The sequence below is a fragment of the Carassius gibelio genome, chromosome A22 (genome assembly GCF_023724105.1).
Source record: "Carassius gibelio isolate Cgi1373 ecotype wild population from Czech Republic chromosome A22, carGib1.2-hapl.c, whole genome shotgun sequence".
NCBI lineage: Eukaryota > Metazoa > Chordata > Actinopteri > Cypriniformes > Cyprinidae > Carassius > Carassius gibelio.
In genome coordinates, this window is record NC_068392.1 from 9,030,817 (window position 1) to 9,057,551 (window position 26,735).

The 26,735-nt window shown below is 38.4% G+C and overlaps 1 protein-coding gene across 5 annotated transcripts in view; it reads right to left on the reverse strand.

Moving 5' to 3' along the window:
* Nucleotides 1-26,735, reverse strand: part of LOC127942756 (nuclear factor 1 A-type) — a 141,390-nt gene that overhangs the window by 89,529 nt on the left and 25,126 nt on the right. For 2 of the 5 annotated variants that reach the window (XM_052538710.1, XM_052538708.1), the window contains exons 1-2: nucleotides 25,318-26,240; nucleotides 20,441-20,969 (exon numbers count right to left, since the gene is read on the reverse strand). In XM_052538710.1, coding sequence (XP_052394670.1) covers nucleotides 20,441-20,969; nucleotides 25,318-25,416 — 628 coding nt within the window. In that variant the 5' untranslated portion in view covers nucleotides 25,417-26,240. Of the gene's footprint in view, nucleotides 1-20,440; nucleotides 20,970-25,317; nucleotides 26,242-26,735 lie in introns of those variants that run through there. The other 3 variants (XM_052538707.1, XM_052538709.1, XM_052538706.1) reach the window with 2 other exon arrangements.

Consider the following 26,735-nt stretch of genomic DNA (forward strand, 5'->3'; position numbering starts at 1 on the left):
TAACACAATTTGAATAAATACAAATTAAAAAGTAAATAAACTATAGAACTGTAAATAAATAAATGTGTACAATGATAAATAATTATTCATTATTATTTTCATCTATGTATAATGAAATGTATATTTAAGCCTTTGTATAAAATATAAGGGCTTATAATTTGCTAATTAACACTAAAAAATGATTGAAAATAAAATTAAACACATTTCCTTGAACAAAAATAACTAAAGAATGTATTAATTAATATGCACATCAAAACAATTAATAAATAAAAATCGTACACCACACTATAAACACTAAAAAATATTTAAATATATATTTAAATGAATATTTTTATTATTCCCCTGAATAGAGTGCTAGTAATAATAAGGTCATGTTGAACCTGTAGGTTTGTGATATGAACTGTTTTTCAGTGTATGAAGTCAGTAGGGAGTCACGTCAGGTCACAGGGTCGACCCCGCGCCTCGTCTGGGCTCCCATGAGCTACTGTGACCGCCGTCTACTGTTACCAGGCAACCCTTCTGTTGATCCCGCTTTTATGTTTCCACCCCCCTCCACGGGCGAGCATTCTTAAAGTGCTTAGGATTTACAGTGAGCGATGGGTGTCTGAGAGTGTGTCTAAAGTGCATCATCTTGACTCCAAATGGCCTGGAAACACGCTCAGAGGACTTCTCATTTCCTAATTGCCAGTGGAAACATGTTTGGCCACTGAACGGAGAACTTCCAAATAGGGACGGGTTACGCTAGTCCAACAACTGACTAGTTTATGCAGATTTAGATTTAGTTTTTATTTGGTATTCAATCCCTGAAAAGTCAAGTCTTAAGTCTTAACATACACATTCAAATGAGATTAAAAATAGCGCAACATAAATACAAAAGACCCTTAGTGTTTTTGAATGCAACATGTCTGACATAAATCCACGGTTAGGTGAACCCAAACATGCCTTGATTTGACTGGATGTTTTTTATAAACATTCACTTTGTTTGCGAAGGTTGTTTTGGAGAATGTGCAAGATTTCACATGCGCTAAAAATAGCTTAACATAAAAATTAGAGATCTTTAGACCTTGTTTTTTACTATAACATTGTGTCTTACATAAATAAATGCACCCCTAATAAATCGATCCAATGAAAGTTGGTTGAACCCAAATCCAAGGCTTCATTCTTCATGACATTCTTCATAAACATTCACATTTACAGACTGTAACTCAAATTTAGCCCACCATTCACAAATGAACAGCGGCCATGGGATGCGTAGACAAACACGTATGCATGTTTAGGTGAATCACGTAAAGAAAATAGCGCAAAATAAAAATTAGTTTGGTTTTGAACGCAACAATGTGTCTTACATAAACACCGTCCTAATAAAAGCATCCTATAAAGAGTGGGTTGAACCCAGTTGCAAGCCTTGATTTAACTATGTTCTTTGTAAACATTGACTATGTTTGCGAAGGTTGACATTTAAGTAAAGACTTTAAGTCAAATTTAGTCCTGCACACACAAATTAACCGTGGATGTGAGATGCATAGACAAATAAGTATGGATGTTTTTAAGATTAAACAGCACAACAAATTGCCGCATCAAAGCATTAATTGCCGCTTTGAACAATTAGGTAATTGTGGCATCCATGACTGTAATCGCGATTAAAAATCTGATGAATTGTGGAGCCCTAGTTTGGTCATATTAACGGTTGTTCTGCACATTTTCGAATCTAGTCATTTCAATACAAATCCACACAATCAAGATTTCCGAAAAATGCTTTATACATCACTAAACTATTGACTACAGACACTGGATCTTTTTTTGCTTGAAAATTGGGCACCTTAAGGGTGAAAAAGAAAGAACAAACAAGGAAGACACAATGAGATAGAGAAGGAGAAGGATGGGAAAAAGCTTTCCTGGTGGGGAAGGCTAAACTGGTCTGGCTCTCATCAGAGACTTATCCCCTCTTAGGGTGAAAGAGTGCAGGGAAGGAAAAGGAGGGGCGTGAGACAAGGGGGAAGAAGGTTGGGGGATTTGTCACGTATGCCTCTAAAGTTTCACAGGCCTGCAGGACTCTTCACCGTAGCGTCCACCACTTCACACGACTCTTTTATAGGCTGAGCTGAACTGAACAAGCAGAAAAATGAGAGCTACATATGGATCTCTTTTACCGTGAGACTCGAGCTAGCACCTTCACAACCAATTACTGATAAATAAAGCAGAAATGCACTCTAATAAATAGCTGTGATGCTTATTATGGCTAAAGAACAGTCTCAGCTGCATGGAGATACAGTTTAATGACCTGGCACTGCCAGAAGGCTCAGGACAGAAAAACAGAGATAACACTATGATGCAGATGGGTTAACTTGGCATGGCATGCTACAAGAACAAAAGTAGCTTGAGCCCCAAGGCAGAGAAAAATGTAACACATGACGGGTATTTCTTGCACCTCACGGAAAGCGTAGAAATGGCAAACCAGCAGCCAAGAAATGAATCCCTGGATACGCTTACAAAATAAACAAAAAAAAAAAAAGTTAAACTTTCCTTTTTTCCTCAAAAATAAATTTCTTTAGTATTCAGGGCATATATTTAGTCTTTTCTTGTTTTCAGATGTAAATATATTAAATTTAATTGTAAGATTTAAACACTACGTCCTGTGATGTTTACAATTTGTAAGTTAATTTTATTCTAAACGGCACTAGAATTGCATCAACAAATACAACATAAATACAAATATAATTAAACGCAATAATAAAAATAAATTTAGTTGACAAAATGCTAAATAATAAAAATATTTTATGAAACCAATTTCACTCCAGTAACCAGTAACTTCACTCCTGAGATAAATGTCTGCATTATGTAGCTGTCAGAACATAGATTATAAATCGCCTAATAGGCACTTACAGCATTTCCCTCATAATAAGGTAAAAAATCTAGTTACAATCGAAACCTCATTGCTAACAGATGTTCAAATAAACCGTTATAATCTTTCTCTCTCGCTCCCGGATTAAACCGTGAGAATCAAGCTCCATGTTTATTTGCACGCCGAGTCACAATGCTTCTAATTCCAATCAATTTCAACAAATCAAAAGCTAATCCTTTCAATCCAAACTAAAGCCCGGACTTCAAGAGCCCACCGTCAGCATGTTCTATCGATTTAATCTTGATACAGATTGAGAAACTTGTATCGCGGCAGCTGATCGAGCACCGAAAGGCGGCTCGAATCATGGGAACGGCTACAGCTGATACGTGCGTTACTGGTGTGAGCCCATTCATCACGGCCTGTCGCAAAAATCGCAGATGAGATACACGCTCGACTGCTGCACGAAGACAGTGACGGAAATCTAATGCGCGCTGAATGATCGCACGTACTACTTTAACCAAAGCCGTTTTAGCTTCAACATTTCTTGAGAACGAGAAACCAAGGGGATTCCCCCGCCGTCCCTCACTATTGAAAACCAGTAAACCCAACACAATACGACGCAGCCAATGTCAACAAACAAAAACAAAAGGCTGCAGACTCTATCAACCCCCCCCCCCCCCCCACCACCACTCCCAGCATCAATAATACATTGCAGACTGGGAAAGGGGGTGGAAAGAAGCCACTGCAATGCCAATGGGCCATGGTACCGCACTGTTATCAGGCTTTCCCAAGCAAACCCCTACTTAAATTCCCCTCTAATTCCCCTGCACACAGCCCGCTTTCCAGATGGGCCCTGAGCCTCATGGCCTGCCAGCAACAGCTTGCGCAGTGTTTGTTGAAAACAAAGATGACGGATTAAATATCATGTGCTGCGCAGGGGGATGGAAGGGGAAAAGGAGATAATTCTGTGTTTCCCAAGCAAATAAGGTGAGAGCTGAGAGGATACAGACCTCTCTACAGCACAAAAATATTGAGCGGGACAATGGTGGGATCCTCTCAGACAACGTCCTGTACTCCAGAGAGGTGTCTTTCTATCTCTCTCGCCGTTGTCTGTTGTGGATCTGTCCTCTGTGACATCCCCAGCGTGCCCGACTGCTGCACTCGGTTTAATTATGGAGTTTAATCTAATGACATCGCACTGACTCAAATCATGCCCTCATGTTTCACTTTATGGGCTTTCCTATACAAACGCTTTCATTTTTAGCAAACCGTGCCAGGCACGGTGGGAGAAAGCTACTGATGTGTTCAAATGAAGTGTTACCACTCCTTTATCTTTATTTCCAATATCTCTCTACTCTCTCTTTAAAAGTGAATTAAAAGTGGTAAAAAAAGGAAGATCCATTGCTAAGTCACAAACTAAGGCAGGTCGACGTAAGAAGCTACCAATTATGTTTCAAGCGAGCAAAACAGTCCTCTGTCTGTATGCATTCTTCAGCACTCTGGGGTGAACCGGTCATCCTGGTGCCACGACCATCTCACCAGCTGTGCATAAACAGAGTCAAATCTCAGGCCGGACCCCTGAGGGGGGGAAGAACGCATTTGCCTCGGATATTCCCAGTTGAGCTGACGGATATTTACAGTACAATCCTCTCTCGCCAGGACGACGGTCCCGAATCATATAGCCATAAACAGATCAGTGACTCATGCTGTTCTGATAACTGAATACATGAATTCACATTACACAAAGACACAGTCATTCCATTGACCGCTTTGAACAGACCCCACATATCCCATTAATCCAAAAAGAAAGTCTCGTATCAAGGCCTGGCACACTGGAAGCCATCACGCTTATGCATCTTATCTTGAAAAGAAAGCGAATCGTGCAAAATGTGAATTTAAGACGTTCATGACGAATCCTAAGCTTGTGTAGTTGGAAGTGAATGAAGTGCCATTGTGAAACACATCACAACATTGAGCTGCTTGTGTTGGGGTTTGATTAGCACCACAAAAAGAAAGCTGCTGGACCCTAGAAAGGCTTTCGGAGGTTTACGTAAGCTAGTCATGAAAGACTGCTTAATTGGTCTTACTGCACCTAAAGCGTCTTCTCCTGCAACCCTTGAAGCGGAGACCGCAAAGCTGGACTGCTTAGCTCAGCTTCTAGTGTGCGATAACTTTCGGTGTCATGAAAGCACACTGTGGAATCAAAGCTATCTCTCCACGGACAAAAAACAAACAGGCAGCCAGCTGAATTATGGTTGTGGGGCCTGGCCACGTGGACTCATTGTCTTGCTTTCCTACCTGCGGCCTGAGGAGACAAACCTAGAGGCCTATCATTTCATCCCCCAAGCAGAAACTTGAACTATTAAACTCTGTTACTTCTCCAAACGGCCTTCTGCTGAATCACTGTGGAAATGTCAGGAGTTGGAAAGGTGGGGGCGTAGAACCGAGCACTTGTCTTCATGTGTTTTGCGGTAGCACCGAGAAGCACAGCGGTCCTCGTGCAGAAGGCCTGCGAAAATATACTGGCCTGACCGAAACACTCCCCTCTCATTTCCCTTTCATTTCCAAAACCTCAAGCATCGCCAGTCTTTGTGCAACGCTCGTAAAGAGAAGCCAGAGGAACAAATGTATCTGCTCCCAGTTTCTGGGGTATAAATATTACTGTGGCATTCGCCCCGGGACAACCGCAGCTGTGGGATTGGTAAAAAAGCGAGCGCAAAATTTCAGTGCAACAGAAGACAAACACGTCTACCTAAGCTGAGCGATGCTCTCGGCTTTCTGATTGATGAAACATACATGCATGCACGAACAAGACCTTGAGCACTCGGAGGCCTACGCATCCAGATATGTCATCCAAAAATGAGTTTTATAGAGTATGAACATCTCAATTTTTTGGAGAAAAGTTGAGGATTTTCTGAATGTGAAGTTTAAGGAGTCTGAAACACTGTGGTCCTGTCGCATCATTGTGGGATATGACAGCACGCCAGCAATGAAGGGCTTCGCATATGGTTCAAATCACGAGAATGCTGAAACCTCTTCTACATTCCATACTTATCACAGCCAAACCAGCATTTGGTACTAAACGGACCGAACAGTGCTGTGTTTTGCTCTTTTTAGTCTTTTCACATGTTTCACACCCAAGATAAGTTTAAATATAGAAGGCAGGGCTCAACAATGAGGATTCTTTGCAGTTTTATATCTTGCAAACTTTAGAGTTTGGATGCAGTTATTCTTGTGAATTCTAGTGAAATGTGTAATATAGAGCTGGTCAAAATTAGGACTTGATAGCATAAATAAAAATGGGCTGACAATTATCCAGTAGCCAGTCAATAAAATTTTGTACACAAAAAAAAAAGAAATAAAAAAAGAAATAATATCTATCTTCTTTTTCATGTAAAGCAATTTTTCAGAAATAGTGAAAAAAAGTACACTTTATAGAAAGAAAAAAAAAAGAAAGAAAGAAAAGACAAAACACTGAAAAAAAAAGACAAAACACATTTATATGGCTGGGAAAAAAATATAAATATAATATTTATATAATATTTTTAAATGATTCAACAAATTTATTAAATAAATACTTTAAAAAGAAAATGTTAAAAACAAATAAATTAAACAAACAAAAAAAGACAACACAAAAAGGCAGGCAAAATAATAATAATAATAATAATAGTAATAATTTATTTTTTTTATAAAATAAAAACTTAAAAAAACACAAAATAAAACCAAAACATAACATAAAAAAGAACAAAACAAACAACAAAGCACCAAAAACAAAACAAAAAGCAAAAAAACACAACAAAACAAAAACAACTAGAACTGTTGGAAGACAATAAGAAAAAGTTGACAGGACAAGAAATATGAACCACTGGCTAAACTGGGAGAAAAAAAAATCTTTACTGTTGAGCACTAAAAGGTAAAAATGAAAATAAAAAACAAGCTAGGAAAGTACTATAAAACAGTGACTGTCTAGTTGTATGAGAGTAAAGATAAAGCATTCTACATTAAGTGTGACATACAAAATTATGCCAAGATGTTTAGTAAGTACACATTATGTGACATCTTGTAGATATATATGCATTTCCTAATGAAGAACACCAGGCTGTTTTTGATGGGCTGCTTTAATTGCGGAGCAGAAAAGGGTTGTTAAAATTGCAGATTGCTTTTATCTTGACGAGAGACGCTTAGGATTAGGTCTCTTCAGTCGGCCTGCATTGTTTTGGAAAAGTGGTGGAGGGGTGCAACAAGTTATGCAAATGAGATGTTAATTAGGCAAATGGTGAATTAGAATATACCAGTGCAAACCAGCCTATTGGAATGGGAGTGTGGGAATGGGGAGGCCGGGTGAGCCAGCTGTACCCCTCCCTCTTCAAACTCCCACCCCGACATTTCACTTGTACCCTGTGCCTCCCTGCAGGGCACTGACATATTGTGGCTTTTGCCTGAGCGATAGCCTGATGCATAATGTCACCTCGGCCTGACCGATGCTGGAGGGAGAAAAAGGTGTGCACAGAAAAAAGACACTTCTCTTCGCTTGACACTAAATCTTCGCCAAAGCTTTAGTGTGCAACCCTCGCTGGGCCAGCCCTATAGAAACGGCCACTCATGAGGTTATAATGGAACATAAATGAATGAATGGCGATTCACATGCTAATGCGAAAAGAGGAGGAAAAGGAAAGTTTTGTTGTTTTTCTCTAATTTTTCAATGTTTCTTGCCCGCTCAACCAGCGCTTTGTTCATCGCAGCTTTCTAATTTAACACTTTCACAGGGATGCGTAAATGCAGCTTAAGTGCATACATTTTTTTTTTTTAAACGAACAAGGATGAGGATATGCATCATTACAATGCTAAAAGTAAAGAGCTCGTTATTGGTTAAGGCAAAAAGTTTTAAGTTATGCATAAATCAATCAAAACTAATGCTGCAACTAACAACAGTTCAAAGTATGAACAGCAACGTTACTAAAATCAAGTGCTTTTCTAGTAGTTCCAATAAAGTTTTGTCCATTCAAAAACCTACAGATAGGATTTTAATTAATAATGGTTAATTAAAAAACTAAATTCGACTGGAAATTACTATAGAGCATGTGCATGTCTGTCTGTATTTAATTTACAGTTAAATTCATTAATACACTCAACTTGTAAAATTTTAACTAAATTAGGGCAATTAAAAAAATTATACATTTTTTTATTAATTTAAATAAATTAGTTTAGTTTTAGTACTTGTGGGCCCAAGCCAAAACAATGCAAAAAAGTATTAAATATCAAGGCATTAATTAAGATAAATATTTGTAGGTCTGCTTTTTTAGCATTTATCTCTGACAGCTGCAACTGATAGAAAATATGTTTACTGGCTATCAAAAGCCAAATAATTCTGGCTGTGTCTAGAATTAGAAGAGGGTGATATTTCAGGCTTTAGCCGAACACCACTGTAACAATTCAGTTTCAAGCCCATGTTCCTTTAATGCAGTCAGCTCAGCTTCTGAGCAAAGCAAACACTCCTGTTGACATGAAAGTGTGTAAAAGCATATGACATATCGACAGCCCTGCCTCCATGCCTGGCGTAGTATCCGGCACCGCATCCAACCAAGTCAAGTCTGGGACTCCATCCAAACTCTGACCAACCAAATTACAGACTTCATTTCGACGCTTGCTCCCTTACTGGTCACAGGGTTTTTTCATTTAAGCCCTTTCCATGACCTCCTCCTGGCTAATCCAGTACAGAAAAGTTAAAAGGTCCGTTTTCAGTCTGCAAAACCGAAATAATCATTTTTTAAAAGCTGGTATTATGCTCGATTAAACCTTTAGTGACGTTTAACGTCAAACACAAACAATGCCGTACTCCGCTGAGCACACAAATACAAGCAAAGATGTTTCCGACCTCGGCATGTTTTAGAGGACAAAGCCTTGCGTGGCGTCTGTTTCTGAATTAAAGTGTTTGGAAGACATTAGCTTATGCGCCCCTCTCCGCTGCCTCTCTTCAATTTCTCCATCCTTGAAAGCATGTGGTGACCCAGGGATGTGTAAAATGGGGTCCAAATGAATTGCTTGGGCACTTGAGCTCCTCTTCCCATTACGGTGCGCTGCCCTACCTGTGTTGAGTCAGCAGCGCGCTCACTCTATCCATCTAATGGACAGCGTTGGAATTTAATTAGCAGGAAGCCGCAGAGCGACGGCCTGAAGAATCCCCAGGGCAGAGGAAACGGAGAAGCGGTGTGTGTCCCTGTGTGTGTGTGTGTGTGTGTCTCGGCCACTGACATACAGACGATCTGACAACAGGACGCTCTCAGGCTCACGATCTGCGCTGCAACTGTGGTGGACAATGTATTATTCACCGATAACTGTATTATATCAAAAATGGAATTACAGCTGAACATTCTAGAAGAGGATTTGTTGCTTATGGCATAATTTTGAGTATTTTTAGCATGTTACTCGGTGAAGATTATTTCAGACTCTACACAACAATCGTGGTGGTCAATGTATTATCCACAAATAATTGTGAAAAAAAAATCATTATTATTAACAATATCAAAAGAGGAGATACAGCTGATCAGTCTAGCCAATAAATTCTTCCTTGGGCCACTATTTTGCATGTTTTTAGCATGTTAGCATGATGTTGTGTGAAGATTATTTCACAATCTACACGCTTCGCAACTGTGGCGTTTGATGTATTTATTAGACACAGATCAGTTCAAAACAAATATTATTATTAACAATATCAAAAGTGAAATTACAGCTCGTTTTAGGTGCTGATTTGTTTCTTATGGCATGATTTGACATGTTTTTAACATGTTAGCATGTCGTCGTGTGACAAGAAGTTTACAATCTACACAATGTGTTATTCACAGATAATTGTGAAAAGAAAAACAGGCGCAAAAACTATGATGGAGACACCTTTAATTAAAAAATTCATAGATCATCAAAAACTTCATTGGACTGAATAATTCGCTCAGATTCTTTAAACTTTACTATAATACGTAATTTGTGTTTCATCATACAACTCGATTGTCTATAATGACTAAAAGGGTATTTTATAATATCAGGTTTATGTTTCATGACTAAGGCTGGGCAATTTTATCAATGACCTCGAATTTAATGTTTTTCCATGATTTTGAATAAAATTTTTACTAAACATTAAAGTATATTCCTTGTATTATTTCTGAACATATAATATGTATAAGACAAGTTTGTAGAAGATCTAGTTGGTAAAAAGCCTAATTGCTCATTTTTGCCTGTGTGGTCACGACAAGAGCAATCGGGCTGGTTACAGTACACAGTTCCTCAATCTGACTGTTGTCTTATCTCTGAGCTCCTGACTTTGAACCATACATTGGCTCCTCCCAACCCAACTGTGGGGCAGAGCATGGCCTGCAGCAAATGTGAGTGGGAGGCCCATGTCTGGCATCTCCCACAGGAAGTGCTCCATACCTGGACCAGTTCTTGGAATATTGACTTTTATCTGCTGAAATGTGTATTTAACAAGTGTGGCAGACAGTGATAGCCTTTACCACGGATAATGCAATCCCATCGTTGATGATTGACTAATACTAAAGTTGCAGCAAATCTACAGTAAATATATCAAAAAGTATGCAAAAAAAAATCAAAATGAGTGGAGAAATAAAAATATCGTACTTTTTTGGTACAAAAACACATGCGCATAAACAACGATTGAATAACCTTTACCAAATATATTCACTGATGGTCAAAAAAGTCATTGCCGCTCCAATAACTGTCTATTATTGACATGATTTAATTGTCTTGAACACAGAATGGGATACTATTAAATACTACTTAACGAATAGTTTTTGCAAATTATTTTCATACACAGCTTGTGGTCGTATACTAACTGAATTCCGAATAATTTATATTTGTGTAAAATCACTAACGCATTGATTAAGACCACGGCCAACAGGTGGCACTGAGATTTAAGCCCTCCACTTACCAACAGTTCACACGGTCTGTGCCTTCAACTACCGTCGGCCCATTAATATCACTATGAACTAGGGCTGCACGATGTGTCGTTTAAACATCGATATCGCGATGTACGAATCCACGCAGGATGTGCGATGGGCCAGCTACTCCCCGGCCCTTGACGTATGTGATTCGCGGATTAATTGCACAGCTTAACCATCATAGAGTGAAAGTTTATCATTTGCATGTGTTTTTATGTCCTGTCAGTTTAACAGAGCGGAGAGAGAGAGCGGGAGAGAGAGCGTGCGCGAGAGAGAGAGAGTGCGACAAAGCGTGGGTGTGAGAGAGAGAGGGAGACACGAGCGCTATCTTGCTCTCTCTCCCTCGCGCATATTAATCAATTGACACGATGGTGTCGATGTTTAAATCATTTAAAATGAGAATGTAAGTGTGCTCAACCCATTTTTGTTTGTAAGAAAAAATTAGGTTTGATTTCATATCTCAATATATATCGCAGTAAAATTAAACATCGCAAAGTACTTTTTCCCAATATCGTGGAGCCCTACTATGAACTTCGACTAACACTGACAAGAGAATCTTTAAACAATAGTCTGATTTCACAACACAGTGCCACATTCTACCACATCTCTGCCAGCTGTTTCCCAACTGTGAAGTAACACAAACCCCAGGAGCGGGAGGTTTCCCAGCGCCGACGCACCAGACCGGAGCTCATCACGGGGAACGTATAACAAAAGTGAAGAGGGAGGAGTGTGGAACGCAACTTGCGGTTAGGGGGTCTCATTCAAACACGCATGCGACAAGAGGGACGGTCCCATTCTTTTTCAAATCGAACCAATTAGCTTGGTCACACAGCTCCCTGTTCCCAGATGGTTCACGGCTAATCAAGTGGTGCTTTTGTTTTGTCTGTGAAAACAGTTTTGGATGTGTGGGTGAATATGCGCTTCGTGATCAATTTAACGAGTCGCGGCTATCCCTTGGTGGTGCGAAAACAAAAACTTCTGTGTTAGTGTAATTCAGACGCATGACTAATGGATCGATGCCCCTAAAACTCTTTCTTAATGAGTGATACTCACTCATACGGCGAGTCCTGGAGCGACTAGATGGAAGGGAATGATTTAGAGATCCTGCTCTAATCACTGCTAATTAAACAGTATCTTTAGTATTTCACTGAATAAATGAAGACAAATGATTTCAGGTACATTATTTAAATCACCAAACACATGGTGGGGTGAAAAATATCCCTTCCCATGTTGGCCTGGGAGTGGAAGGACTGCAGCCTAATGAAAGGAACAGGTTGGAGGTTAAAATTTGTGACATTCTTTCATTACGGCACTGGAATTTCCTCCAAACATGATCATTTAAAAACCCCTAAAAGGATGATGTTTACATTCTATCCAAATCCAAAGCAGGCTAATTTTGGGAGTGTGTTCGGAATTTTTTTCCCCCCGAAGGGGCGCCGCAGAAATAAGGAACAGAATCGTGCCAGAACTTGGGTCTGGCTAGCAGTGTGCCATAGCTTTATTATATTTATTTGCTTATTTATTTATATTTCTGCAAAACAGACAGATGGAGGGACCGAGGGAAGTTCTGGGGATAAATAGTTCAATAATTTAAAGTCAATTCCATACTTAGCCCAACACCCTCCCCCTGCATTCAATAATTAAAAACAACATCTGACAATATGAAGGCAAAAAACACAACAAATTCCAAACATAATCTTGCTTAGAGAGCATAAGCCTTGCTGGCAAATGTGTTATAATACTCAGAAAAATACTTGAAAGTTTTGCTATTTATTAATACATAGAGAGAGATCTTGAAAAACTTAAAAAAAGTTCTCAAAAGTATATTTTCACAAATGTAATCTGTATTTCTGTACTGATTCAACTGATAAATGCCATCTAGTACCTCTATCTCTAAATAATATCATAACAAATAAATAAATATAGTATACTAGTGTGCAGGACACAATAGTACAATGATAAATAATAATATTAAATTTGAAAACTTTTTATAATTTTATAAATTTATATTCAACCTTTAGTCATACATGCTATAAATAATTTTACCAAATACTTGGAATTTAATGTTTTGCCACGATTTTGAAAAGAGATATTACTAAATGTTAGAGTAAAGTATTTTCCTTGTATTATTTCTGAACATATAATAAGTATAAGAACTTTAAAAAATGCTCAACCTTTAGCCATGCATGCTATAAATTAATAAATAAATACATTATTTGTTTTAAAATACTGCTGCTGTAACAAATACCACTATTAAAAATTATAACAGACATAATCTAAAGAAATTTCGAATACTACTACTACTACAAATAATAATAATAATAATAATAATAATAATAATAATAATATTTATTTATTTATTTATTTATTTATTTATTTATTTATTTAATATTATTATTAATAATAATAAAAGTAATTATTATCTTCATCCTCAGAATATATATTTCAAATATTCGTAATGCATATTATGCTTTTATTTTTGGGGTTTAGGTGACTGTGAAAAGGCAGAAAAAAAAGTTATGCATTGTTTTTACTGTTGGAATTGTATTATTAGAAGTTGCTGCACAAAAAAAGCAGAAATGAATTCATTAAAAAACGCTTAAAAATGAAGCACTTAAAAATAATCAGTGTCGGTCGATCTTTACCTTACTCCATTTGAAATGTCTTTTCTGGACATTATAGGCTTAATTAATTTCCAGAAGCAAAAACTCGGACTACTAATAATCCCTAAATGTGTAAAACAGCTCACTTGTCAAGGGATGATACCTCAAAACTGTATTAAAAATAAGTCGAGCCCATTTCTAAACCTACCATAATAAAACTAAAAGTCCAATTTAACATACTTCAGTTCACCCCGAAAATACAATAACATTCAGAAATACCGCAAATATTGTACTAAAAACTAGACTTGACACCTAAAGTTAATCAAATACTCCGGTATAATCTTCAAATCCACTTTAACTCTGCTAATATCCCTAATACAAATATAATGTAATGAAATTCCATGAAAACAGGGATTTTGCACGACTAGCACATGTCAGTCGCAGACCAAATCTCTGCATTTCTCAGCAGCAGATGGGCATAACGGGTATTGGGACAAACAAGCAATTGCGGCAACATATGCCCTTTAACACAGACACACATAAAATCCCAGAAACACGCACACAACAATGACATGAGAGGATCCTGTACGGCAACACACCCCGAGCCTTTCTTCTATATTTTACCAGCCATACGGTAGTTTATTTTCCACTTCTTTTACCATCTGTAGCAACTTTCTCCCCACAGACACTCACAGCTGTCTTGTTTCATGTCTGTGCTCTCCTTTATATTCCGGCGCACAATGCCACCCCGTGCCTCAATCACCGGGCCTGCATTCTTCTCTTGGCAGTGGGAGGTGGGCCTTTCATGATACCAGGGTGCCAGCTATGGCAAACAGTTGAATTTGTGTTTATGAAACAGTTTACGAACATAAAGCGTGCTGGTTTGTGAGATCCAGACGTGTATTGCTCAACACTGCAAACACAGTGATCAATAGGCAGTGATGTACCGATCGGACACTATAATGCAGATCGATCTCCACATGATGAGGAAGAGATCCAGTTTGAGCTGAGATTTAGCAATGAAGCAGACTCAGTCCATCAGTTTAAACCCCATTTAAGATTCATTTTACGACATTTGAAGCTGAATGGACATTTCTGGCTTCTACCTCTAACCTTTCTTTTACCTTTGTTAAAATGCTGTTTAAAATGCTTATTACACATAAGATCTTAACTCAAATGTGTTGCATGGAGCCTAGTTGACAAATTGAGGGTGTTGTTCTTGAGTAATAATAATACAAAAAAATTAAAACAACATATTTCCCTGTGAAGTCCTCATCAATACAATCAAAGTTTCTCCCGGTAAAGGCCTCGCAATGCCTCGTTTGCTGCAGGCTGGGGCTTAAGACAATGGCACTCTTGTTGAATGGCATGCGAGCACAAAGGCTCCATTCTCAGAAGTTAGCCAAAGTTGCTGCTCTGTAATGAACGAGATGTCTGCTCTCGGGAAGTCTAAAACAGTCTGATCCGTTCGCAGACACTGCGTACGCTTCCCCAACGCCAGCAATGAGCTCACAAAAAAAAAAAACGGGAAACAGTAAACAGTTAAACTTGAAGCAACAAACAACATAACCTTTGTTTTGTTTGTCTATACTGCTAACATTCATGCGCCAACAAACATCGCAAGCTAAACGGTGTGGAGGGATTGCGTCATCTCTTTCAAAATTTCGCAATTGGCTTTTCTCCAAAAATGAAAATTCTGTCATCATTTACTCCGTCATGTACCAAAACAACATGAGTTTCTTTCTTCTGAAGATATTTTGAAGAATGTTGGTAAACACAGTTGACGGTAGCCACTGACTTGTATAGTATGGAAAAGATACTATGGTAGTAAATGGCTACCATTAACTGTTTGGTTACCCACATTCAATATATCTTCTTTTATGGTCAACAGATGAAAAAAAAAAACTCATACAGGTTTGGAACCACTTGAGGATTACGACATTTTCAGCAAATGTTCATTTTTGTGTGAACTATTCCCTAAATCTCTTCGACGGCAGACTTCTTGCGACGAGGCATTTACGCAAACGCTCAAACTGCAAGCCATGAGTTCAAACAACAAAGTCTGTTTAACTCTTCAATGCCTTTCTTCTGTTTCTCTTTACTGCTAACAGTCATGCATAAGGACTAATTCTATCAAATAAAGAAAGAAAATCTTTTTAGAAGCACAACAGTAGTAGAAAACTTTTTGTTACTATTAATACTAAAATCTTTTTTTTCGTTCAAAGTTTAACACATCCTCCATGACTTGTGTGTTCATTTAATAAATATTTGCGCTAACTTAACAACATAAACTGCAATTAACATATTTGAATCCCAAAGTATGCGTGTATTCCATACGGGTCTATAACACATTCTCGCACTGCAAAGTCATCTGTAGCAACTCCAACACAAGAAGCATTAAATAAATGTGGGAATAAAGGAGGATAAAAATAAAAATAGCCGAGCTCTCATCATGGGGCCCGTTTCTCTCTCAGTGGCCGTGTGCTGGGACGACTGAGGAGTTGATACAAAACTAATTAGCAAAAACTGACTGGTGCCAACCCCCTCACTCCTTTTCCTGCCTCACTACGCAGGGTGAAAGCGGTAAGCACAGGTGTACCGCTCACGCCGGCACTAGATTACTGCCCACTGCCTCGCCGTTCTCAACTCTTCACTGCGCTCCCCAGGCCACAGTTATGTCAGAGAGGAAATGGAGTGTGATGAGCAGCATTTTAAACAAATTTTGCATGTTTTGCACGTCAGAAAAGAAAAAAACACAATAGTTTTTGAACCACAACAATGAAAGCGATGCACGGTTGAGACCCTTTGTTGGGCGCCCACTAACGTGGTCCAAATCTGCGAGGAAAGATCGGCACTGACAATGCACATTAAACGGATTACACAAATTTGCCCCGAAATCAGGTTTCGGAGAAATTCACCCACTGAAGGCAAGTGGCTGCGCAACAAAACATCTTACAGAGTTTCCCCCGTCCCAGAACCATCTGCTTCGTTTAATCCAATCACATTGCAGCAGGAGAAAAATGGTTCAAAAGGAGGTCAAATGCAATGATATTAAAACTGACTGTGCTGTATCCCATCATTGGATCCGAGCTGGTTCTTCAGCACTGGGTCCATGCCAAAGAGGCGTTTGCACAATCCGGGCAGAAAAGATAACTTGTTGCATGATGTATTTTTATGAATGGCCGACAACCTCGTTTTTAATGAATGGTACTGTGTGAAAGAGCACAGTGGCATGGTCATTGTTGCAGTAACAGGGCTGGTCGGTGGGATTTAGCCAGCAGAAAGCAGGGGAGGATGGGTGCGAGGGGGTAGGGAGATCCCAGCCCACAATGTGTACTGCAGTAACCACAACAAAGGCTGTGGTTTATCCCACAATCGCCTTAAATAGATCCAAATTATTGTTATTCCTCAGCCTGTGGAAAGGAAGAGGAATATAAAACGGCTGTAACACAAGATGTGCCAAAAGCCAGCCTGAAGATATCAGCAGATTCGGTTACTGGCGCAAAAAAAAAAAAAAAAAGTTATATGAATCGACGGCTTCCTGTAGCCTTTGACAGGCTTTTGCAAAAACGTTCATAGAACTTAATACGAATTTACAAAAACTTATGACAGTGCACCTCGAGCATGCGTCATCAAAGCTAACTAGTTCTGAAAGACACGCTGTACAGTCAATCTGTTTAAGAGCTCACATGGAAGTGGGTCAGACGTCTTTACAAACATTATACACGCAAACCGTTTGTTCAACGCGGCTCCGGGTCAATTAAGGTAAGTCCAGTATAAATATCCATCAGCCTGGCTGGAAATGTACACACAGGCCTGGTTGAGCGTTTGTTATCTATCTGCACCAGTGGTATCCTTCAATTGTGTAGTAAGACTGAAAACACTGCAATAAGACACAACTACAGTTCACAGCAAGTGAAATTGCATGAAGTTGACATATATAATAATAGGAACTCTAATTGAGTTTTTCAGCGAAATAAGTACTTATTAATGCATCTTTTTAATTCTTTATGACGACACAATATCCTTTTTCCCATAAAAATAAATAATTTAGACTTTAACCTGAATTTGAATGGGAACTGAATGTTAATCTTACATCAAGATGATTTTAAAAATTAAAGAAATGATTTTAAAAATTAAATAAAATGAATAACTAAAAATATATATATTTAAAATATTTTAAAGGTATCTTATATGTTAAAATACCCCAAAATAAATGTAATAATTAAATTAAATTTGCAAGGGAAAGATTGTGAGTTGATCACTTAAATAAATAAATAAATAACATTCAGTCTTAAATGCAATGTAACTATGATTTCACAAATAAAACTAAAAAACAAGCTGCCTGATTTTCATGTTCTTAAAAGGAAACAGTCACTGGTGTAATGTTAGTCTGGGTCTCCACGGCTATTAACCCCTTTCGACTGGTTTACATGGTACACCACTCTGTGGCCCAAACAAAACCACCTGTTTTAACAGGAGGTCATGGGGGCAACCCAAAACCAAAGCTTGCTCTCCGCTTGACTGGCTGCTAATGGGAGTGGATGTTTATCTAGAAGGTCAAATGCCTTGAAGATGGGTCACGACCCTAACATCTTAAGCCGTGACCTCTCCCACGTGTGGAGTGCTCCTGTCGTAAATTAGCCACGGATACACATCCTCAGGCATCAGTGAACACCACATTTGTGTCTTTTTCTTGTTCTCATGTTGTCAAAGAGATTTATGGAATCTGACTTTAATTAGAAACTTTAACACAGTTATTTACTGTGACTACTGAGATTCGAATTTTTTTTTTTTTAAATACATGTTCTAAAAAAATCAATTTCAAAAATACGGGAATATATTGAATAAAAAATGGAATGCTGAAAAAATACTTAAACTTAAACATGTTATATGAAAAACTCTCAGCAGTCTAAAAAGTCTGATAAATATTGCAATATGGAAAGAACTGAGATATACAAAATTAAACTTACATTAGAACAATTTATATTGGTCCCACTTTATATTAGGTGGCCTTAACTACTATGTACTTGCATAAAAAAATAAGTACAATGTACTTATTGTGTTCATATTGTATTGTAAAACACTTTTGCTGCTATTGAGGTGGGATAGGGGTAAGGTTAGGAAGAGGGTTGGAGGTATGGGTAAGTTTAGGGGTGGGTTAAGGTGTAAAGTATGGGTCAACAGTGTAATTATAAATGTAATTACAGAAATTAAATACAGATGTAATTACATGTCTTTTTTTATATATATATAAGTACAATGTAAAAACATGTATGTACACAATAAGTACATTGTACTAAATTATTTATTAAAATGTAAGTACATAGTAGTTAAGGCTATTTAATATAAAGTGGGTCCTTTATATTTTTTTCTGAAAAACTAAGCTCACATAACTAAAACACAAATTAACCTTGCAAATGATAAGAATACAAAAATATTTAAAAACTGTGAAACATTAGTGAAAATATTAAAGAAATATTTAAAGAACTGAGAAATACAAACTCAACATTTAAAAATGTTAAAAGGACAGACCTAAATTTATAAATATTGAACATGCAAACAGTGGTAGAGCATTGCGTTAGCAGCGCAGAAGGTTGTGGGTTCTATTCCCAGGGAACAAATGTTAGTAAAAATGTTAGCCTGAATGCACTGTAAGTTGCTTTGGATAAAAGCATCTGCTAAATGCATAAATGTAAATGTAAATATATTGAAAGAATTGGGAAATACAAACAAGCTCACATATTATAAGAAAAATATTGGAAAAAAGCTAATTACACCAGTAAAACAAACTTAAAAAGGCAAACTCGTAACTTATTTCAATTGTTCCTCTAGTGTATCTGAGTTTACAGTTTACTTAGACTGAACTGAATCCTCTCTTTCAGAAATTTCCCCTAATATTGATAGGTAGCTGTGTTATTGTCTAGATGAAGTGGGTGTGTTTGGCCTGCACCCCTTTGCCCTGGCAAGACTGTAGGATAAATTTAATTACTGACTTTAGCTCCTCTCAGAAGCCCCACTTTCGCCATCTGTGTATGAGGTCAGGCTCTCTTCAGATGGCTTTTAATCAAGGGGTCTCCAGCAATGCTCCACTGCTTTAAATAAGACCGAGGAGGAAACCTGATCGGCCCGCATGCAGGTCAGAGATGAGGAGAGAGAGACTCCCGCGTCTTTCTTCCTCTTGTTCTCTCGCGGACGTCTCTTATTCACCGTCGAATCAAAAAGAAACGGTAACTTCGCCGATTAGGTTGTTAGCAGGACGCTCCCCACTGAATAGGCTTTCAGAACATCAAAACTAAGGATTTCGGCGGGCCGCGGGGGAACCGTGTTTCAGTGATGGTGTTGTGCTTATCCACACAAAAAGCTCAAAGGCTCCGGGCCTTTGTGTTCCCACCAAGCCAAAGTAATTCACACGCTCCCGTTTTGCAACCTGCCGTCTGCCAGATATCCCGTTTTTCCGATGCGGCGCTAAAGCTCACGTTTTACAGCTTTATCTCCACCGTCTTCAGGTTACACTGCGTTTCCACTCTTTTATCGGTCCCTCATCAAAGCGCGCGTCCGTACGGAACGCAGGAAACGGCAGATATGCGCGCTGCCAACTCGCTCAGTGCCACAATTTGTGCGAGAGGAAATGAATTTAATTAAGGTGCTAAGGTTTGCCTGGCGAAACAAAGTGCGCTTCTTGACTTCCAAATGAAAGCTTGTGGGTTTTTTTCCGCTGTCAGTGCAAGATGGATCCCCTACCGCCTTCTGCCAATTAACAGTTGCTTCGTTAGACATTTGCACCGGACTTTTCCATGTTAGCTTCTTGCAGTTAGCAATTAGCTTCAAATAAATCACATTATATGTTTGATTTAAACAGAAAATACTCTCTCATTTACATATATATTTTTTTTGGGGTTCGAGTTGAATACAACGCACTTATCCTAAACTTCCCAGCTTCCTTATTGACTGCTGATGGATTGTAAACAGTAAAATCCTAAAAGTGCAATCTATTATGATAATTTGCATACGTTCAACAGATTCAGAGAATTCAAAACGGGACTTACCTGCATGGACAAAGTAGGCCAGGTACAGGTCGAGCTCCTTTACGGAAACTCCTATGTGATGCGGCTGCACGCACAGCCCTGGATTCGAACACTGCGGAGACTTAACCAGCCTTTCGCCGTCAGTACTTTCAAGCGGAATACCTTTGAATAAAATCACCATGACCAGGTCCAAGCGCCACACTTTGTCCGCCTGACGCAGGCAGTCGATTCTCCTGATCTTGCCCTTCTGGTCGGGGTTGGAGAGCACACAGCAAGGGGGCTTCTTCCCGGTGACAGTGAGCACAAAATCCTCACGGAACTCCGGCCGGATGTCCTTGCGGAGTTTGGCCAGCAGCCGCGATGCCCATTTCTGCTTGACCTCCGGCTTCTCGCTGAGCAGTTCGTCCTTCACGGCTCGCTCCTCTTCCTTAGACATACGCTTCTCGTGCTTCTTGAAGTATTTTCTCTTGCGGGCCTGCAAGTTGAACCAAGTGTAGGCAAACGCTTTCACATGGGGCAGCAGTGCTTCAATGAAAGGATGGAATTCATCCTGCGAAGAAGGACAAGGGAGCAGAAATTAGACTGTATGGCTAGATTTCACGTTGTAGAAACATCCTTAAAAATATCTTTTAAAAATATAAACAAAGTTAAAAAGAAATTAAATAATAATAATAATGATTTTTCAAAAAAGCACAAGCTAAAGCTCAAAAATAACAGCAGACTCCATGAAAGCGAAACATGCTCGTCTAAATAAAATCCCATTTGATTATTTTGAAAAACGGCCCTCAACAGCAGGACTGTGTCTGTGAACCGAGCAGGGCAGTGTGTGTGTGTGTGTGTGTGAAGCTCGTCTAGGACATATCTTGGCTCTCTGGCAAGAATGCTGGTCTGTAGGGGTCTGCCAGGGCCGAGAAAAAGCAGCAACTGACTAGGAAAATGAGAGTGGCTATTTTTATCTGTTCTCCATAAAAATGCACACAAGATTCCAAAAAACGGATCTACTTCATTCGCTATCGGTGAGGAGTGTGTTGTTTTCACACAGGAGTGTGTGCGGGGCAGATTGTGCCGGGTTTTGGGATGCCGCTGGTGCACAACCTGGCAGAAAATCAATATTTAAAATACAATGCCAAAAAGATCCGTGAAATATCAGCTACCAAATTAAAACATATTTTTGTACATCAAAACTAATTTTTTTCAGTATATATATTTATGCAGGGATTTAAATGTTATTTTATCTACAACAGGAAATATATTTTAATATTTGCAGAATATTCTTGTTTAACCTGAAATGCAGTTATTTATGAAAGCGGCAAAATGTAAATAAAGGATTTTTTCAGTATACAAACTGGAAGCATTTTAATACCGTACATAACCTTGGCTATTAAAATATGAAATATCCTATACATTATTCTCTGTGTTTGTAGGAATGCATTTCCATTTCTTTAATGCCTTAAAAAAAATGATACACACTAACAACTTGGCAAATAAATAACGTGCGGTTTCTAATATGCAATAATTTGGGATTTTACACAGAAAATAACTCAGGGTTTTTATTACATGGAGAGAATAATGGCAGCCTGCCAATCACTGGAATAACATTTCCACAAACAGCACTAGCCCTGCATCGTGTCCCAAAACCGACCGTGCGAGAGCATGAGAGAGCTGCCAGCGAGCGAGCAGAGTGCACTACGTGAGACACTGAGTGAAGATTTCATTTGAATGAGCTCAGATATGAACATAACGCGCTGGGCCTCGGACTAGTGCCTTTAGAAATTTAACAATTAATTCGGCGTAATTTAGCAACATTAATTCAATTCATTTTCAGGCCAATTTCAAGCACTGCTGATAATGTTTGTCTGGTAATTAAAAATAATCCCAATATGCCATCAAGCTAAATTATATAAATATTTATTACAGGAAAAAATATAGTTTAATAATTATAAAGGTTTATTAAGCTGTAGATTATAATAAATGTAGTGTTTGTGTAAGATTACTACGTGTCATATTAATTATAGCTGCAGACTTTATATGGATACATATTGTCATATTGTCTCTTTTGTTACACCACAGGAAATCGAGGATTTGCATAAGCATATATCATTATTATAGAGTACGCCACAATGTGTGTGTGTGTGTCTCCTGTGAGAACGTACAGTATATGTTTAATCATATTGTTTCCTTCCTGTCTTGTTCAAGAATCAAACACCCTTGCCTCCGAGGCATAAAAAACTGTATTGTTTCATCCAGCATTCAAACCAGTGAATGAATTCCCTTATCTCCTTTCACTGACTTTCCAAGTAACTTAATCCAAAATCTGCAAAATGTTGTTACTGATATCGTCTACTGTAGTTTTTATAAATGATGTACTTTTATTATTATTCCTTTCTTACTTTATATAAAGGATTAGTTGCAGACTTGTCTACACCTAGACTTCTTGTAAAATTGCTTGGGGGAAAAAAAATCAATATGGAAAATCTCCAGACGAGAATCAAGCTCTCTACTGTAAAAAAAAATCGAATGTTAACTTTTAGCTATGTTTTTAAATAAAACAACCGACGGCTAGAATTATTTTGTGGATGATACACAACAGAGCGTAATTTAACGTGCAGATTAGAATTAGGAGAGCGTCCAGAAAGCTTGTTTTCTTCTTTTGGTTTAATTCTAGCAATTCATGAAAACCGAATTCTACACGCTCGCAGCGGCAGAACAAACAGCTCTTCGCATTTCGGAGCGTGCCTGGGTGTCAGTATAGGGTCTGGTTAGCATGTCAGGTTTCTTCCAGACTCCTAAAATGTTTCGAGCTGAACCTCGCTGTCCTATAGGAAGGCCTCGGCATGGAACAATAGTGCCTCGTGGCCAAAAAGAGACAAGAGAGTTTTAACACATGCAAAACTATTACGCAAAACAAACCATGTGAATACACAGTTCACCTAATATGACATGAATACAAAGAAAGGCCAGTGTATATTTATGCATCAACTAAAATACGTAAAAGTGTTGAAAAGGTGTTATTTGGATTTTAAAGATTTTACCATAAAATTAAAGCAGTGTACAGATGTGATTTTTGGCACTCTTTGAGTCCTTAAAAACAACACACACACACACACACAGAGAGAGAGAGAGCAAATAGACCTCATACTGCCTTAACAGAGAGGAAATCAATTGCTCGTCTCAATTATCATCAATGCAACTAAGATTTTTTGACATTTACTAATATTACTGTTAAATTGCTTATTTACAAGAAAGGAAATAGTGCTTTATTTAAAGTCTTTTGTTAGACTGTAATCTGCTTATCAGAGTGCATTATTGCTCAAAAATCTGAATGTTATTTATTTTTAATTTAAGAACTGTTTTTAGCAACAAATATTGGTACTCGTGAAATATATGAACTATATCTAAGTTCTTATGTGAGGCTTCAAGTTAGTGATATTGTTTTGACATTTACTGTGACTGATCAATTATTTTTAAAAAGCTTCCCCACAGTTTTGCATTGATTTAATAGAAATAAATAGTTATAAAAGAACTTTTTGCTAACTTATCGGAGTCTCACATGATCAAATCGATGAAAAGACGACTTCGAAAGTTCCAGAACATTCTCAGCTCGTCTTTCCCCACACATTACACATAATTTGTCTTTTTTTTTTTTTTAATTTCACATGAATCCTTTTCAGTATCTCCAAACAGACTGTTAACTAACACGGTCAAAAGAATGTCCCTATATGCGACACAATACTGAGGCCTTCTCCTTTGTTTTAATGCGTTCAATAAGACGCACTTAACCAAATAGTTTAAAATCACATCAAGACTACAGTGTAACGCTACAGCTTTTCCAGAACTGTCACCTCACTTCACCTGCCACCATGATTCACACAATGAACGTTTTTAAACCTCCTTTAACCCTTTCAGTTGTGTCCAACTTTAGTTATTCTGTGCTAATTACAAAAGTGCAATAAGCAAAAATATAAAGTGAGTTATTAATTAAGCATGACAGCACCAAATCTAATTTTAACAGTAAAAAAAAAAAAAAAAAAAATATATATATATATATATATATATATATATATATATATATATATATATATATATATATATATATTCAACTTGTCAACATTTAGAACTGCTGCTAAATATCAGAAATATAGAGCCAGTGAAGTTTGCAAAAGGCAAAATCAAAGAGTTTCTGCTGCCTTGAAGAAAAAGTCTCATGTAAACAGCAGACAAGCTTTTTTATTGCCGGCAGCTGGTTCAGACTAAAGTTAACACAGAAAACCGCATAGCTGTATTGATATGCAATAACAAAACGCACATAAATCTGACTATTCTGATCTCGGAAATGTATTTAAAGGTGCACCCGTTTATGCGACGTTTTAAACTCAAAACAGCTTGGTGTCATAGCAGAAGCTTTTTAAGTCACGCAGAGTTGTTATGTATCTCTAGTGCTCCCAGAGTGCTGTGAAAACCCTACAAATGCAACGTCAAGAACTTTTTCATCTCCAAATAACCACAAAGCATCCTAATAAGAAGAGCTACCGCTGCTGAATCGTTAAAAAACTTTATTTTTAAGATCAAATGTGCATAACTTTGACTCTGCGAGCTCAGTGTAACGCTTTCTTTCACGCACAGCGCTCAGCTTTGCTAAATATCAATGTCCGTCCCCGTGCAGAAAGCCGCTAGAATCAAATTCAGCTGTACATAAATGTGCACAAGAAACATTTGTGTGTAAGGTGGGCGCCATCCGCCATGTGGTAGTTCAGTTGGCTCTGTCAGAGTAGAAATGCTTTAGTGCACACTAAGTTACTTGTCCTAAGCAAAGGTTAGTCCTTATCCGTGCTGTCCCGGCCAAAGACACCGCTAAAACGCAACAAACAGAGTTAATAATAGACGAAAATGTCACTTACCTGTGTTAGGCATAGCGGAGAATACATATCTGTCGGTTTTAACTCCTGAATTGGCGATGTATATGTCGTGTGTGTGTGTATGTGTGTGTGTGTGTGCATGTGTGTGTGTGTGCGTGTGTGTGTGTGTGAATGTATGGGGTGTGTATGTATATGTGTGTATGAAAAGAGAAAAAAAAAGAGACAGAGAAGAAGGGAGAGAGGGAAAATAAAGCCTTGCTTCTTGCTTTCACATTTCCAACTCTGCGAAGTGCGCGCGACGCTTCAGCGCTCCATAGAGCTGAACTTTAACCCCGCCTCGAGTTACACACATTTACTGTAGCCTACTGTACTGTTAAAGCCGTATATCCAAACTTTCGGCATTATCTTCAAGTGCAGCCTTAGACAAAAAAAAAAAAGTCCCGACGACGGATGGATGGAAGCGCACGGAGATTTCACAGAGCCTTGAGTGAAACTGTGGTGATGGAGCGCTGAGAGGAGCGATTATTTCATCTTGCGGTCGTTTGAATAGAAAAAGATGGATAGAAAAAGTCGTCCGGATGCGTTACAAAACTCGCGCTTGGTTCATTCTCCGCTCCGCGCCGCGCGCTGGCATCCGCCGTGAGGCATGTGGCGGTGCGAAGCAAAACTGAGGTGGATTTACGAGCAGCGAGGAGGGCTCGGCATGCTTAGGAAGATTGTAATATCCTTAAAAACCCCTGTTGCAAAAGCTGCCACTTGTGTCGCGGTTAGTTTCGACCTGAGAGAGGAGGGAGAGAGAGAGAGAGGCAGAGGGGGGAAAAAGTGAAGCAAGCGCACGATTCGAGTCCGCTGAGACGAGCTCCCGTTCACTTTTGCCGTTTAAACTCTTGGGCTCTTCCATCAGCACAGCGCCCTCAGTATCGGCACGAGAGCCATTCACATACGGGACAAGAGCAATGTGCACTCCCAATGCCGTTGCACTTCGTGTACAGTACACCAAGTATAGTAACGCAGAAAGCATGATGATGAATTTAACTTAGCCTACATCTTTAGCGTGCAGTTGATATCTTATGCGCAGATGATTTTCTTTTTAAACAAATAAATAAAGGAGTAGTTTTGAGAAATAAACGGATGGAAAAATAAGACATTCGTATCTACCTTCAGTAGTGTGTTGCCAAATAAAAAAATAATTTAATGATAAACAATCACTTTAATGCAGTTCTTGCATAAGTGCAACTGATTTTATATGCATAAGTAACAATACTAAATCAAATGTAAACTTTAATAATAATAATAATAATAATAAATAAAACACTTATTATATAAAAAAATGCTGATTAAATAGGCTACGCGTTTTCATTTTAACAGAAGTCTTAAAAGCCTTAAGTGCAACATAACACAATACTTCATTTCGAGTCATATCTGAAGTGATGAGTAGTTTGTGCGCGAAATCCATACTT